This window comes from Lagopus leucura, unplaced genomic scaffold (genome assembly GCF_019238085.1).
Source record: "Lagopus leucura isolate 7727_CA_CO unplaced genomic scaffold, USGS_WTPT01 Super-Scaffold_1, whole genome shotgun sequence".
Taxonomy (NCBI): domain Eukaryota; kingdom Metazoa; phylum Chordata; class Aves; order Galliformes; family Phasianidae; genus Lagopus; species Lagopus leucura.
In genome coordinates, this window is record NW_024962250.1 from 36,688,758 (window position 1) to 36,705,559 (window position 16,802).

General features: G+C 40.1%; 1 protein-coding gene across 1 annotated transcript in view; it reads left to right on the forward strand.

The window, feature by feature from the left end:
- KCNH5 (potassium voltage-gated channel subfamily H member 5) overlaps positions 1 to 16,802 on the forward strand; it is a 141,906-nt gene that overhangs the window by 100,532 nt on the left and 24,572 nt on the right. The window contains exons 9-10 of the mRNA XM_042866255.1: positions 6,490 to 6,742; positions 16,237 to 16,433. Coding sequence (XP_042722189.1) covers positions 6,490 to 6,742; positions 16,237 to 16,433 — 450 coding nt within the window. The remainder of the gene's footprint in view (positions 1 to 6,489; positions 6,743 to 16,236; positions 16,434 to 16,802) is intronic.

Consider the following 16,802-nt stretch of genomic DNA (forward strand, 5'->3'; position numbering starts at 1 on the left):
GAAAAGATTGTCCACAATCTTGGATGTGCTGAGTTTGGGTTGACGCAGGTTGAAATATGAACCTCTCATACTTGAGTGAATGCCATTTCTATAAATGATGGCTGTAGGGCAGCTCATGAACTCTTTGCCTGGGGGGTAGAATCGCCTGCTGTGGATGGGTTGAGTGTTTCCCTGAGCATTACCACCAATGGCATGTTGCTGATAGAGGAACTGTCATTTCCAAAGACCACACCTTGGGGAATGATCACATCTCAGGGACCTCCAGAGGTCCCTTCCAACCTCAGCATTCTTTGATTCTGTCTTCTTCAGATCTGTTTTCTTACAACTTTCCTCCTTGAACGATATTTTTACAAAATGCTGCCTGTTAAAAAATTAAGCTACTTCCAGCAGAAGCATGAAATAAAAACTGTTGATCAATTCCATTCTTCCAAGGATGACTTTTGTGCCAAAAGTTGTTAATCTAAGCAGTGTTGTGACTTTATTCTTTGATGTTAACTATATTATTTCTGTTGTTTATTTTTCTTTCTGTCACCTAAAAAACCATAACTGTAATGATGAAATTCCCTGTACTGTGCTATCTTCTGCCTCATCAGAAAGTCATGATTGTGTTTGGGACAGACATTATTGCAAAACCAAACTCAATAAAACCTTTCACTGTACAGAAATTTAGACAAGTTGTGATCCATTACTTTTGCCCATCAGTGGATGTTCTTAGTGTTGTTCTTGCTACGTTTTTCTTGCATTAGACAACTCAACATGTTCTGTACTGAAGAACCAGTTCAATCCTTACAGCGAATTGTGATACTTCTTATCTTTCTGCAGTTTTCCAGACCTTTAGCTGGATCCCGTTGTGTTTGACAATACTGAATTTAATGTACTGTAGAGATCAGCAGATAATTTAATGTCTCTAACGTCTTAGCTAAAATGTGGTTAGCTTCGGTATTATATTCTACTAAACCTAACCATTGTGATCACTATTTTAGGTCATGTATCATTAATAAGAAAACAACTCAAGCTTAGCTTACTAAACTTGATTTTTCAGATCTGAGAGTTTAAATCCACGTGATTTTGGAATTTAGACAGTTAATTTAAAATGAAACACAGTGTTGCTGCTTAGATTGAGTTCTTGGTGCCAAGGTACTCAGTGATGTATTAAAGATTACCCTAATGCATGCAGGGTTAATAACTGCTCAGTTCCACACATCACCTTTGAGCTACTTCCAAAATTATCAGCTTATTACAGGAAAATGCTCTGTGATTTGCCCATCAGCTGTTTTCTTCCCTTTGTCTCTTTGGCTCCAGACCAGTGCAAAATGTAATACCTTTAGCTTGGTCTGCAAAAGAATTCAACACTGAAATGAGCCAAAAACTTCTAAAAATCTGAATAATTTGGTCAGGTGCCTAGAAGGTGGTGTGGTTTTTGGAAAGCTCTGACCTCATTTACTGCCAGATACGGCTGAAAGTCCAGAAAATAAAAAGACCGATCTGGACGATGGCAGGATAGAGGCCATAGGAGTTTGTTTATTACTGAAGTTGACATTACTGAATATCTCCAGTACTTGCTGCAGTTATTCATTTAAAAAACAGTGCTTGTTATTCCTCTGCTAAGACTGTCTAAGCTCTTCATTTGAACGTTAATCAATATATCCACTAGTACAACCCTAAGAAAGTGAGAATTTCGTGTGCTGAAAGAGAATTACAAAGTGATACCATTTGTGATTCACTGGCTTCTGTCCTCTTTGTTAACAAGTCTTAACAGATTCTGTAATATTTGCTAAGCCATCCCATAGTGTTTTCTAGCTGGCAAAGATTTTTTTAAGTACTTAAACCCTTCCTAAGAGCTATTATTTGGACACATTCTTAATCTGTACAGTTTTTGTTTTGATTCATTTGCTTTTCTTTGAGTTCTTTATGATCTCTGTTCCCTGTAGAGCCCTTTGAACTGTGCAAGGGGCTTATCTTAAACTGCCTGAGTATGTCAAGAAGATGGATGGGAGAGGAAAAAAATCAAATTGAACCTCCTTAGGAATTTTATTTCCCCCTTTCCAGATTTTAAGTGGAAAAGATAGCGAAGTATTTTATGCCAATTCCCTGTGAGTCTTCCAGAGCTTTTCCCAATCTCTAGCAGCAACCAGGAGCATTTCACTTACCACCAGCATTTTGGATATGCCATGGGATGTTCTAGTTACTGTGGCAGTGCTGAGTCTCCGCACTGAGTACACTTTGCTTTGTGTCAGCTGAGTGCCAAGGAGCAGTGAGTGCTTAGGACAGAGCTCAGCAATTTATACTGACTTTGAGGAGTTTTAATTTCCTACAAAAAGAAGGTAGGTGATAAATGTTATTCTACGCTTTACTTTGTCTTCTCTCAGCTTTATAGTGGTTCAGATCTTTGTGGATACACGTGTACTGTTCACATGCAGCATGGATCCTGGCTTCTTCTAGTTAGAAATGCCACTTACACAATCAGATTTTCCTCTAGGGTGGTTTCAGTTTTCTCTTCCAATTTAGCATTGAAACTATCAGATTCTGGTTTTTTTAATGATGTTTGGATGACTGTGAAGTCTGTGGCTACAGATTTGTTATGGAGCAGCTTCTGCAGCAGCACACAAGTATCAGGTCCCTGGGGGCAGCTGCTCTAAGTTGTGTGCTCCAAAGCCATCAGCTGGTAAAGCATTACAGTCAGCAGCCTTAATATCCTGACTTACTTATAAACTGCAGATTTCACCGAGAAAGGTCTTGAATCCTCTAAGGAAATTTCCTCTTCAAAAGCTTGTCTTGGTGGTTTCTAGATACACTGCAGAAACGAGGATTCAAACAAATGTCCTGGCTGAACTTTCGTTCTGCTAACAAAAGTGCTGAAGGCATTTCGCTAAAAGAGAAATGATAGATTGAGCTTTACAGGTTATCTTCTTCCTTAAACTGAATTTCTTTTTACAGTCATGTAAGTGCGTTTGTGCACTGTAAGTACAACCATAGGACCCACCTACGACTGCGTTGCTCTTCCTTTCTATCTTTTTAGCTGCATGCTAACTTGAAAATGCTGATGTCTCGTTTAAGAGCCTTTTACAAGAGAAATGTCTGATTCTTGTGTTACCAATAAAGCATCTTTTTCAGAAGTTCTCAAGTTGAGGTGCTCATTTTATCATTTTCTGCTCTTACTGTGGAAACAGGAAAATTATTCCTACTCTGTGTCACCAACAAACCCTTTTTACAGTATGGCTAAAAGTGATATCAGAGAAACTGATGGTTTCTTTGAGACTCCTCCTGAATTCCTGATGTTGGTATTTGTAAACACAGTGTTGCTGCAAAGTCAGCTTGGAGCTCATGAAGACTTGTCCTTGCAGCATACACTAAACACATACCTTGATATTGAGATCATCTGTCTCTGCGCTTTTACTTCCTCCCATATATGTGTCTGCAGTTGTCTTGATTGCTCAAAGCCTCTTTACCAAATATTTCAGCATTAAGCATTTCTTTTAATTTTGTCATCTGTTTCATTCTCTCAGATGCTAGATCTCAGTACTAGCAGAGTAGCAGGCAATAAAACTGAAGTCTCGTTTAAGAATATTCATCCCTGGCTAACTCTTGGATCGTTACTCATTTACCGTTGTACTTGTTGATAAATGATATCTCCATGTATCTCCATTCAGTCATATGTCATTAGGAGAATCATGTTATCACGACATCAGCAAATCCCTGCATTATGCTAAGACTGGCTTTTTGTGTGCAGTGGTATTTTTTCTGGCTCTTTATTTGACAAAGTGTGATGATAGATATGTTTGTTTTGACTACAAAAAGAGTAATGCTTTGAGCTCTCACATTTAATAACCTGTATTTAACTCTGCATTTGTGAGGAAACAATATGCTTCTTTGCATCCAAGTTACTTTCATTTTGACCAGCTCAGTTCATCTACCCTTCAAAAGACGAAGGGTCTTAGAATATACATAAGTCTTACAGTAATATCTTCTGCAAAGGTTTAATCAATTTCAGATGCATTTAAGGCATTGTTCAACTATTGTTCCTGCAGTTTGGGAAGCTTAGAAGATAGAATTTGGAAATCAAAATCATGTGTATACGCACATTTTTGTTAAGAACAGTGTTGGACAATTCACAGCTCATGGCCTTGTTAAGTCAAAAGCAGTTACATTAGTGGAAGCATTAGAGACATGAAAAGTTCCTAACAATGATTTAGACCCAACAGGAGATAAAAATGTTAAAAATCATCAATCATGATGCCAAAGGAAGCAGAATTTTTTCATGCAGTTATTCTTGTGAAGAAGAAAGGTGGCATGTTTCTATTTGAAAATAAAAACGAGCTTTCTGTTTGATTCAGAAGTATCCAAATGTATTTTTAAAACTAGAAAAATGAAGGTGTCATCATATTTCTATTCGTAAATGAGATAACTCAGGTGAGTGTAAATTTGTAAAGCTGACATTTGCTCCTCATAAAATTATGGAAAAAGTGATACAGAATATGTTCACCAGTGACTCAGAGAAGATATTATTACTGATGCAAACGATGGTTTATGGAGAATATGTCTTGTCAGATGTGTTTATTATTAATTTTTTACAATAAAACAGGCTTATGGTTTTTGAACCTGTTCTGTACAACACTTTGTTACAGAAAAATAGCATTAAGCAAAATTAACCTAGTCTCTATCAAATCAAATACAAACTAATTACCTGTGATATCTGGGAGGGTTGTTGTAAGTGAGACAAGGAAGTTTCCAAGGAGATACTGTGCATCACAGTGTTAGACACAAGAAGCATCATCTCTGTTGTTTATTTGAGACTGAGAGTTGACATGATTGTATTTTATAAACACCAAGATGTGGAAGAGATTTCTGATGATTGCAAGTTTTTTATCAGAGCAAGGTGATGCGAACCACTGGCTATTAGATGAAATCCAAACAAAACACATTTAGTAACAGCATGTTTTATAAGAGAGTTGTCCATTGGTACAACTAACCTATATAATTTAAAAGCATTAAATCAAGGCCTTCTAGACTATAATTTTACCAGGTATTTTGGGACCGATATGAAAAGTGTGAATGAGCTGACCCATAATGGGAAGAAGTTAGCACATATGGTTGCATAACCCCTTGTAGACTGGGAAAGCATACATCCATGTGCAAACTTGCTGTCATAGTACAGAGAATAAGAGGATGAACTCCTCCTCTTTCACCCTTTTGCATTCATTATGTATTTGACAGCAAAACACTTCGATCTATCAAGACAAGAAGGGGTCTAGATTAAACTAGAAAATCATCATCATTGTTTTCCCATTCTATGCTTTTGGATCTTCTAGTAATACTTTACAATAACTTGTTTTATACCTCTTTAGCGTTAAACAAAAATGAAAGTCATGACTTCTGAATTAATATGCCTCTAAGTCTATTCAGGGTTTCCAGAGTCTCCCTCTGTTTGCTAATTTTCAATGTTAGTCAGCACACTGACCCAATGCCCCTCTCTCACCAACTGTCTGCAGAGCAAGCTGCCAGATAAATTCCGTAGAATGAGGAATTAGGAAGTGCTGTTGATCTGCATTCTTCTTTACATGACTCTGAGTGCTCTTCATCTTCTTCCTTTTTCCATTATTTAACCTAGCAAAACATTACAAGGTTTTGTATGTTTCTCAGGGCAATTAGCTTCCACACAGAGAGACATGCATTTCAGAACTGTAAGGATGCTGGTGTGTTTAGGAGGATGTGCAAATACTAAACATTTTACATGCCTAATAACACCCACAGGTTTTCATTTTTTTCTTCAGGTGTATTTATTTTACTGTTTCAATAGGGAAAGCTATTGAAGGTAAGGACTTAAAGGCCTTATTTAATTGATCTGCAGTAAATACATCTTCACCTTTGCTGGGCAGTTTTCATTCGCCTTTACTTTACATTTCATAAGGTTTCCTAGTACTTTCTTTTTGCTCTAAGCTCAAACTCTTTGGGTTTTCTAGTCTGTAAGCCCTCCTGGGCAGGTTACTTACTGTATGTCTGTACAGTGCTGAAACAAAACCCTAGGTGTGTTTGGATACGTGTTGGTAAGTGGTCGCCTGCATCAACACTTTTGAAGATTAGGTTTCCAGATGCGACTAAATCTGTTGGTTTGGATTGTGAGTGGTCTGCCTTTGCATATCTTCAAGCTTCTTCAGCTCTGAGTGTCCATCCTGTGCTCCTGCAGGGACTGAGCATAGCAGTGGGTGGATGGTCTAGGCACCAAGTATGGAGGGACAGAGACAAAGCAGTGCCACCTGCAATTATGGAAAACAAGTGTGAAAGGGTAACAGAATAGCACCACACTTTTACCTGTGTTTTATGAAGCAGTAGATGGGTAGAAAATTAATACTACCTCATTTCAAGATAAAACTCCCACCAGAAGCTTAAGATCCGCCCAGACGAAACTACCAATTCATTTATTTCATAGAGCACACGCTGCCGCCCTGCCATGTTCCTAGCTGATTGTTTTTTTGTCTTTCTTTCATTCAGGTTCTCTCGATTTGCCCAAAGGACATGAGAGCAGACATTTGTGTGCACCTAAACCGGAAAGTTTTTAATGAGCATCCTGCCTTCCGGCTGGCCAGCGATGGCTGCCTGCGAGCCTTGGCCGTGGAGTTTCAGACGATCCATTGCGCCCCGGGGGACCTCATCTATCATGCTGGGGAGAGTGTTGATGCTCTTTGCTTCGTGGTCTCAGGATCCCTAGAAGTCATCCAGGACGACGAGGTGGTGGCTATTTTAGGTACTGTGATCTCTACTGTGGACATGGTGGTGCTTGGGATACATTTGAGTTCTGTGTAGGCTTGAATATTTGCTACTCTTGCCTTACGTCAGCTGAGACTACAGGAGGCTAGAGGTTGTCATATGATAAGGATGTTAGTTCTCAAGAGATACTGCTCTAGGAGCAAACCTTTCATTTTTTATTCCATAGAGAATGCTTGTTCTGCCTAGTATGGTTCGCTGGTCACAGCTAAAGTGTCCCTAAGCAGAAGAGAATGGCATGTTTTAAACAGTCTGCTAGAGGAAATGCACAGTGTTTTATATCTGACTCTCAGGAGGATTTCCACATTAACCTTTGCACTGGGCTTTCTATTTGTCTGTATTCTAGCCAAGAATAATACCTTCAAACAGTATCTTCAAGGAAGCAAAACTGTTGTTAGTGAAGAAACAGTTCAGTGTGTCTGTGTGAAGAGATAGAGGTGCACCATATATTCCAGCATGATTCATGAAAATTCTGAGTGTTGGGGGAAGCTCTATGTTAAACACCCCACCATTACTCTGGAGTGTCTGGTTTGCCAGGAGTAGGTGGGAATTAGCCAAATGCAGACCCCCCACTAACTTATGTGGGATTGGGAATTTTGTAGCAAAAGGTGGAATTGAGTGGCCAGCACCAGTGCTGAGACAGGACTTGTCCTCAGAGGCATAACAGTATGGATGAAGAATGAATGGCTCTCCTTGGAAAGCGTTTGTCTTGGCTGTTCGTAACAGATCTGTTTACTGTAGAACTCATCTCTGTTGAGCATTAGCTATTTGGCTTCTCTTAAACTGGAGATGTGGCTCTCTGAAGGCAAACGCAAGTGCTGGTACTGAGCTGTGGGACCACTCATGTCACTGAACTTCTGCACTGCTTCTTTCATGCAAGGGCAGACCCAGAGGGCACCTCGGGTCTCTTTTGTGCCTCATGAGAATGATTGCTGGGAAATGAGGGTCATGACGGCATTGGAGAGTTGAGCCAGCATGTGGAAAGTGAGCAGATACGAAGGACAGCACTGGTTATGTATAGAGAATACGTGCTCAGGGTATGCACGAATACTTACTGCAGCTTTTGGTTCTCTAGAATATACTGAGGTTTTTAACAGGAGAAATTTCATGTAAGAATGAATCTGTTTCCATATTCAGATGTGAAGTCATGGTGAAAGCTCCTAAGTCTGTAATTTCCTTAGCAAAATACTCCTTGTACTTCAGCTTGCTGGGCCATCTCACTTTTATTATTAATTTCAGTGATGAAAGGATCTCTTTTGTTTGCTTTCAGCTATTTAAAAAAAGAAAAGCTTTCAGAGTAAGTGGCAGTATTTAACCAAACAAAATGGTTTTCAGGCTACTAGAGTGAAACAAACAATAAGTATATAATTTACTGAACTATAAGACATCACTAAGTGGATTACATGCAAAACTTTATTGCATTTACTAATGAATATTGTGTTTGAAATAACAGTGAGAACTTTATGTTTCCTACTTGCATGTACCGTAAATCCAGTACCTATCTTATTCCTCATTTGGCTAGGGAGCCCTTTTAACCATATCTAGTTAAAGTGAATTATCTTTAATTACCAAAAGTGACTTTGATTCTGTCATGGCTGCTGGCAGGCAATCTGTGGACTCAGAGCTATGTTCATTGTGTACTGTGGGGACTGGAAGAATGCGTATTTGTGACTTAGAGTGAGATAAACTGCTTATTTTAATCATAGGCACGCTAAGAAGTTTTCTTTTGGGTTATTTAACACAACAGTGTACTGAGAAACTACGAGATGTATCCTAAAAATTCACTTGTGGAAGGAAATCTCTTTCAGATGTAGTCGTGGAGACATTTAGAGTGACGTCAATTGCCCCTGAAATAACAACTGTGTTATCATGCAGCAGAGAAGAAAATTTGTTTTAATCTCTTCTCCCCCAAGAGTTAAAGCACAAGGGAAGTGATACTGCTTGAGGTGAAGACCAGGTTTAAAAACCTCTTCCAAACATGAAAACCCACATAGATTACTTTGAATACTCCAATGTCTTCACATTGGTGTTCCTAGGAAAAAATGGCTTAGGGAGTTGTACTACCAGTCTGTCCATCCTCCTCATTCACCAGTAACTTGTATTGAAAATGGGTAAACATCCTTCAGAACCTGGTCCTTATTATGTTCTACTGTAGGAGAAGGAGAATAGGAGGACACTTAGCTCCTTTGTAGAACAATCCATTTCCTAAGCTTGATAAGGAACTGGTATTGTGCAGTTACTATGTCAATAGTGTTTTTCATCCAGGTGTTGTAGTTATTTGCATTGCAGAGAGAAGTGGTTGGTGGTTTCTTTTGCCTTGCTCACCTGTAGAGGGAAGTTTTGATGTCTTCTTAGAATGATCAATCAGGAAGGTGCATCAACATGGATTAAGAGCATGATCCTCTGACCCTCACGTTCATTCATGCTTCTCTCCAAAGGTCAGGGCTTTGTCCTCCCTTGGATCCCAGCATAAATTGCTCCTCAACACTGCTGCTTTTCCTTTCTTCATCTTCCTTGACTGCAACTCCCTCCGCTGCAGCCATAGAAAGCTAGTGCAGACAGCCTCCCTCTTTGCTAAAATGGTGTCCTCAGGAGCTTGGGCATCCCACGCAAGTGCTATTCATGGGCTCTAAAAGATAGAGAAAATGTGTAGTAGCAGTTTTGCTGGCTCCAGGCCCCCAGCCTTGGCACATCTTGTGCTTGAAAACTGGTGAAACACAGTGACTGACCAGTCAACTTTATATCATTGTATTTTCATTCTTCCCTGATTCTGTTTTGGCCTCATTTGTGTGTAATTAAATGCCCAGCTACTGCAGTGATCACCATTACAGAAGTTGGTAGAGTAAGAAAACGAACCCAATTGAGCCCAGAGATCTGCAGTTTATAGGACTCATTAATGAAGATACCCAGGTGTCCAATTAGGTGTCTCCTCATTAGGTGTTCCCCTCATTAGGTGTCTTCATTTCCTGGGGACAGCCTCCTGCCTTTCATAAGCACTGACCAGTGCTCTGGCAGAATGAGCACTATGCTCAGAGCTGGAGTTAAGGGGAGCTGCTCTGCTGGGGAAAACCAGATTCAGTCATTTTCACATACCTCATATGCATTTGCCAGGATAATGGAGAAGTGCAAACAGTCTTGTCTCCAATTAACCAAACTTTCCTAGTGAGAGAGGTGACCCCAAGAAGGCACATCTGTAATTGTCCACCACCTCTAGCAGGAGTGAACAGCCAATCTGCCACTGCTCTGCATCGGGAGATGTTCCCAGCAGAAGTATCTCAGGAAAGACCAGGGGTCTGAAGTCCTCTAATGGAACAAGGCATCTGCTGGCACAGGGCACTGAGCAACTCACCCTGCCACAATTAACCTGAATTTGCTCGTGGTGAGGAGTTTTGTGTGTGGGGCAGTGCCAGCCCAGTGCCTGCAAGCTGCTTTGCAGCTCCCACTATTAGCATGGCTGAGTGTGTGTGAATTGTGCAGTAACTTCAAGCGGGCAGACTGATCAGCAAGGCTTAGAGGAGTCCTTTTGCCAACGAAAAAATAATGACTCACCATGTTCAAGCGTTGATTGTAGGAACTGATTAAAACTATTGCTCAAACTGCGTAGTGATAGAAATATATTGAGCACTGAAATCCTGGCTGGGGGCAGCTGCTGAACAGATTCAATTTTGATAGCCAAGCCAGGATGAATATAAATTTAATAGCTTGTATTTCAGCCACACTTAGGATCCTGATCCTGTATGCATTCAGTTGAGTTGTTCTTTATCTTCATGTGCTGCATGTTAATTCTCAGCATATTCTGCATACAGTCCCAGTGCAACAATGTTGTTTACTGGATTTATTCTTCTTAGACAAGCCAGGCTCCATCGCTCTATTCCGTACACATTCGTAATTCAGAATTTGGGATCCATGCATCAACACTTTGAATTTCCATGGTGTTACTCAGCTGGACGTGTGCTTCATGCAGGACAAGACTGACCATGTATGATGTATTGTATGGTGTGAAAAACTGTCAGTCCAATCCCATCTCCTAGTGTTAGTACCTGATTCTGTGATTTTAATTACTATAGTTGCAGCCTGAGTCACCTCTCATTTGGAAGGAAGGTAGAATATTTGTCCTTACCTAAAATCAGCTTAACGTTATGTAATTTTTGGGTTTTTTTTAAGTGAAGTAAAATAAGTCAAGCTGGTTTTGAGACTTTCCCCAGCTTCATAATGTGCACCTGGTAGCAATCTACAGAACTGCTGTTTTGTAGATTGCTACCAGGTGCACATTATTACCTATGTCCTATTGCATCTGTAGGATAACTCCATTTTGTTGCAGTGAGTTAACGCTCTAAATTAACTAATAGGCAAATGATTCAGAAAGGAAAGCTTTTCAGCCAGCAGGACTGCAATAATTAAGGTGATGTAGGCTGTTTTTCAAGTGCTGAATCTGAAAATATTTTGTACTGTGCTCAAAGGAGTATTGATCTGAGTCGCAGTGTGATGTGCAGCTTTGCACTGTGCAGCTCTTCTTCAACATCCTTCCTGAAATGAGTCCTATTTTACAGGTCTGGGTTAACATGCATAGTACTATGTAAGATTTATTCCTACTATTACTTGTTCAAAGGTGTTATTAGCTCTTACTGACAGAGTTAAAGGGAGTGTTCAATTTTTCACATCATTTCGTAAGTTTAAAATATTTCTGTCTCTGTCTGCACCATAGCTAACTGTAATACAAGGCATCAATCTTAATTCAGTGTCAGCTGGTGTGCTTTAGATGCAATCTGCAGCCTCCAGTGTCAGAAAGATTCCTTCCACTGAATTGAGATGTTTTTGAATTAGACCTGCATACTTCACTGCCAAACCCAGGAGCTCAAAAGTCTTGGTTGTGCAAGAGAAAAAATTATTTTGCAATCATATGATATATTTCTTTTAAATCAGATTAACAGTCCGAGGCAATGTGATTTGCCTTATGAGCATTGAAGATGGTGGGTATGGTCATGCTTTCAAGTTCATTTCTTCAGTCAGGAAGGATGGATATTTGTTTAAGTATCAAATCAAAACTGAGATTTCCCATCATGAAGAGCTGGGGCTTCTTAAAAAAAAACGAAGAGGAGATTTGTGCTGAAAGTATGAGAGATGGGGACCATTAACCCATCACTAACAGGAGAATATGAACCTTTCCCTTTTCTAGCAGTTTCTGACTGCTGGTCAAATGGTACATTAATTTTGTGTATTTAGATGCAGATGGGGAAGCTTGCACTGTGTTTAATAATGTAAAGTGCCTTTGCCAGCATGGACCTGAACGTTGGGCACAGTTAATAATGTTTCTTTGCTGACTATTCTGACAATCTTTTGAAAAGTGCTCTTTTCCCCATTCATTCTGCCCTTTCACATGTTAATATATGGGGTCCCATCAAGTTGGATGTCTGACTGGTGTGAACTGGTTTTCAATAAACCCTGGCTCCTCAGGGTACCCTAGGAAAGGCTGAAATTTTGGCCAGAACCTCCACAAAGGCACAGAGCCCTGTCTCACAGTCTGATAGTCACCCCTGCATATTATGGACTGTGCTCACAAGAAGTAATGACATCCTAGCTGGCAGGAGACAGCTGGTGAGCTTGCACCAGTCCTTATCCTGTTTCCTCATAGTTGGATCTACCAATGTCTCATGGCAAGGAGCTGCTTACCTGCTCACCCAATGATTGCAGAGCTGTGGGCTGCTGCAAGTAACTGCAAATTCTTTCCTTCATCATCAGCTGTTTTCATCAGCTTGAGATATGTCTGTCTGGCAGTCAGAGGTTTCACTGCAGATGTATAGTCACAGACAGCTGTATGTGCATGAATATATGTACCAGTAGCATTGCAATTATGGCTGCAGGGACTTGATATTTGTTTCCTGACCTCCATTTCTGTGCACCTGCCATCATTCCGTGGCTATTGGTACCTGAGCAAATTAGCTGAATGTTTTCTATGTATAATGCGGTTTTACTGATTCTGCAACAAAATTGGTCTGTATTGCCTCTGCTGTTCGTAAGTAACAGAAGATTTAAGCGTATCCTGATGGAAAGCCTACATTATTCATCATGTCTGGCTTTCGCTAGTGTGACTGGTGGGTCTTGGGAAATGTTTTAAAAGAGGGAATAATATGACTGGCCTCTATTGGCTAGGAGTGCACCGCATATATTTTCCAAATTTGCTCCTGTCCACAAGAGCTATCGCCTTAAGGAGAAACCTTTGCCCCTTTTATTTGTTTTTCCTCTCAGTGCAGTTTTCCATCAGGAATTTATTCTCACTGTCCATCCAGGCTTTCTCCCAAAAGCTCTATCAAGTTATCATTTCTACTGATATATTTTTTAGCTTGATTTCTGTCTGAAGAAAATAAATTTTGCCATTTCATAGGTGCACAGGAGTTCTGAGAGTTAGAGAGAGTCTTTCCTGTCTCTGATTTCAAGGACTTTTTCATTTCCAGCTTCTGGGGAGTTTCATATAGTCTTACCTGAGATGTCTAGGCATGAGCTACAGTCTCACAAGCTGGAAACTCAGTCCGTGGAGCAAGGTGGTGGAGAACATCAGTCCCCCGCTTCTGTGTGGCAGAGTTATCCATAATATAAAATGATAACATATAGAAATATAATTATCAATTATATAGTTACATATTGTTTAATTCTCTCTATATATGTAGGGATTCATGTGTATATTTAATGTATGGACATATACATAGGTTGCTCCATAAGTAATGCCTTCTATTTATTTCCATGGAAACTAGAAGATATTGACAAAGCACAGTGAATCAAGAGCTATTTGATAGAGCAAATTCTCAGCAGCAATAAATTATTTTTCAACACAGTTACCACCATTAGCTATGCATTTTGACCAGTGATGAACAAGACATGCTGTGCTTGTAGCAACCTGCAGCAGTGGAGGTGAGTAGCTGTGGTTTAAAACCTACCAGGTATATTTTTAATTACAATTCTAAGAAAGAGGAAAAATCCCGTTAGTTACACTGTGAAAAATAAAACTTGAGTGAATAATTACTGCTCTCCACTCAGTGAACTGCAGTTACAGGGATGAAGTACAGTGCATTAATCTCTGTATCTATGAGGAAGCGTGCATTGTTTTGGAGAATCTGCTTGGGTGTTTTCATGCAGTGCTGTTCTTTACATGTTCACAAAGAGCAAATGAGACTTGGAAGGGTGTGGGGAAAAAAACAAATTCAAAAAGTCATAATTGCTTCCAAGATTCTGTACTTTCTGAAGTACACTTTCTTAAAGGAAGCATTTGGGTTTCTTATAGTCACCTCCGGCGAAACAGCGAGCGCTGGCAGAAGACAAATACCATCTTTACCTTTTTAAGTTGTCACTTCACTTCCCCATTTAAGTGCACTGACTGCTGACCCATGAAGGAGTGCAGAGATGCAGTTTATCTTCTCAGCCTCATTCAGAGGAACGCAGTATCGTTCCTGCCTCACTGAACTGCAGAAGATGAGGAGATCTCAGTTTTATGAATGGTGATTTTATCTGTCTGTGACTTGGGAATGTTCTGTTGCACAGTTTCTGAGTCAGCATCCACTGCTTTCAGCTTGAATTATTTATATATTACCTTAAGTAGAAGAAGAAGAAGAAGAAGAAGAAGAAGAAGAAGAAAGAAAAAAAGAAGCATTTTGCTAACATTTCAGCAGGAAAATCGTATTACTGAATTCTGTTTAACTGCAGTCTGCAGTTGCTGCAACCAAGGCTCAGTTCTGTCCTGTGACCACCTCAGAGAGCAAATCCATTAAGCAATTTTGTGCACTTCCAAAATGGTCTGTTTTCTATAAATTATGTAATTGTGCTGAGTATGTCTGCAAAACAGGTTTTAAACTGTGCGTAGAGAGAAGGGCAATTAACTGCAAAGGGTAATTTGAAACATAACGTTAGATAAATTATATATTTGTAGGAAATGCTCTGTGATAAGGAGAGCATTTTAAGGCAACTTGTTTTATCAACTGCATCAGGAATATTATGTATTGCAGTTCATTTTAACAGCATCTCAAAATGCAGAATTATTTTAAAGCAGTTCAATGAAAATGCTGCAACGTTTCTGAGAGATGATTCTGCTGCACAGGCTGCATGAGAAATGTTAGTCTAGTTACTGGATATGATACCTGAAGCAGAAATACAAATAGAGGAATAGTCTCTGACCCCAAAGAGCAGTAAGGTTGGATAAATTATTGTTCTGTGTTCCTGAAATAGAGCTGAGTGAAATGTTGCAAGTCCTTAGGGTAAGAAGCATTAAAATGTATTACCTTTTCTTTCCTCAAACTATAAAAATCACAAACCTTCACCAAGGGGCTGTTTGAGGTACCTGAAATCAATAGAGATACTACCACTGACTGGTTGATTTCTAGTTTCCTCTTAATAACTACAAAAATAAAGAGCTGGGATACCACTGGCAACCGAAGCAACCTTCCTTCATAAGTGCCCTTAGTACCACAGTTTCTGCTTCAGAATCTGAGCTGCCAGCCACCAACCACACTTCTCTTTGCAGTCCTCCATGGCACTCTTCCCAGCAGTTCCCTGTCTTTCTTGAACTGGGGAGTCCAGAACTGGACACAGTGCACCCAGTGTGGCCCCACCAGGGCAGAGCAAATAGGGGGAGGACCACCTCCTTTTCTTTCACCCCAGAAACACCCTTGGCCTTCCTGGCATGAGGGCACACTGCTGGCTCCTGGCCAGCCAGAACACCCAGCTCCTTCTCTGCAGGGCTCCCTTCCAGCAGGTCAGCCCCTAACCTGTACTGATGCGTGCGGTGGTTCACATCTGGCTGTGGTTATTTAAATATGCATGTGTCTAAGGGGTCAGACCCTTTCTTAGTCAGCAAATATTTAAATACAGACTTCAGCAGAACCCTGTGTGTAAGTGGATATGTTTGGATTTGGAAGCCGGCTGTTGGATCTGCTTAAGATTTGGAGCCGGGTATTTAGAGGTTAGAAGTCTCAGGGATGGTTTTAGTGGGTTTTTAGAAGGAATGTTACCTTTCTCACTGAAGTAAAAATGTTTAATGAGCGTTTAAGAAGCTGGCTCTCAAACAGCATTGTAGAGCCATGGTGATAAAGAATCCTGAATGACATAGGCTATCAGTGAAAGCAGGGTTCCTCTGTCACTTAGGAGTGATCCTCAGAAATATTCAGTCACTTCACCATTAGATAACTACTTATTATGTTCAGGGGCTTTTGGGAAATCCATTACCTGCATCTTCAGCCACACAGTCTGGCTTTTATGCTCTGTGACACTTTGCAGAGCTATCTATAAATATCTTAAAAACCTGGGGCTGTTGCTAAGGATGCTCAAATACCTCAGATATTTTTAAATCTTCTACCCTTATTAGTTTTCACAGCTGGGAGCTGATGTTAGCTTATTCCAAAGCATAAGAAAGTTTGGAAAGAAATCGTTTGCATGCTGGGGAGCACCACGTAAGCGTTGACTTTTAACAAATTTTGTCCTGTTTTTCAGGTAAAGGTGATGTGTTTGGTGATATCTTCTGGAAGGAAACCAGTCTGGCCCACGCATGTGCCAACGTACGCGCTCTGACATACTGCGATTTACATATTATTAAGCGAGAAGCCTTGCTTAAAGTGTTGGACTTTTATACTGCTTTTGCAAACTCCTTCTCAAGGAACCTCACACTCACCTGTAATTTGAGGAAACGGGTAAGGCAGCTGATCTTGTTTTCCCTTTCTTTCAGCAGGAGATTGCACACTGTTTGCAGTGTTGAGTAACCCCCAGTTTACTCTTGATGTTTTCAGGTCATTGCAGATTAACTGGCCTTTCAATAAATGTTGTAGCTCTTTGTTAATGATGGCTCAATAAAAGTGAGCCATAGATTTGCAGCTCCGAGAAGCAATCCTGACAGTGTGACATATGAACTACACTTTCTTTTTCTTTGCTTTGCTGTTGTTTTTTTTCTTTCTGTTGCATAATGTATAAAGTTATATGTAATAGTGTGAGAGAGTCCGTATTTTAGATTCCTCAGAGGTGAGGCTCAGTCTCTCACCTGCTAGATCAGAAGAGAATAGTCT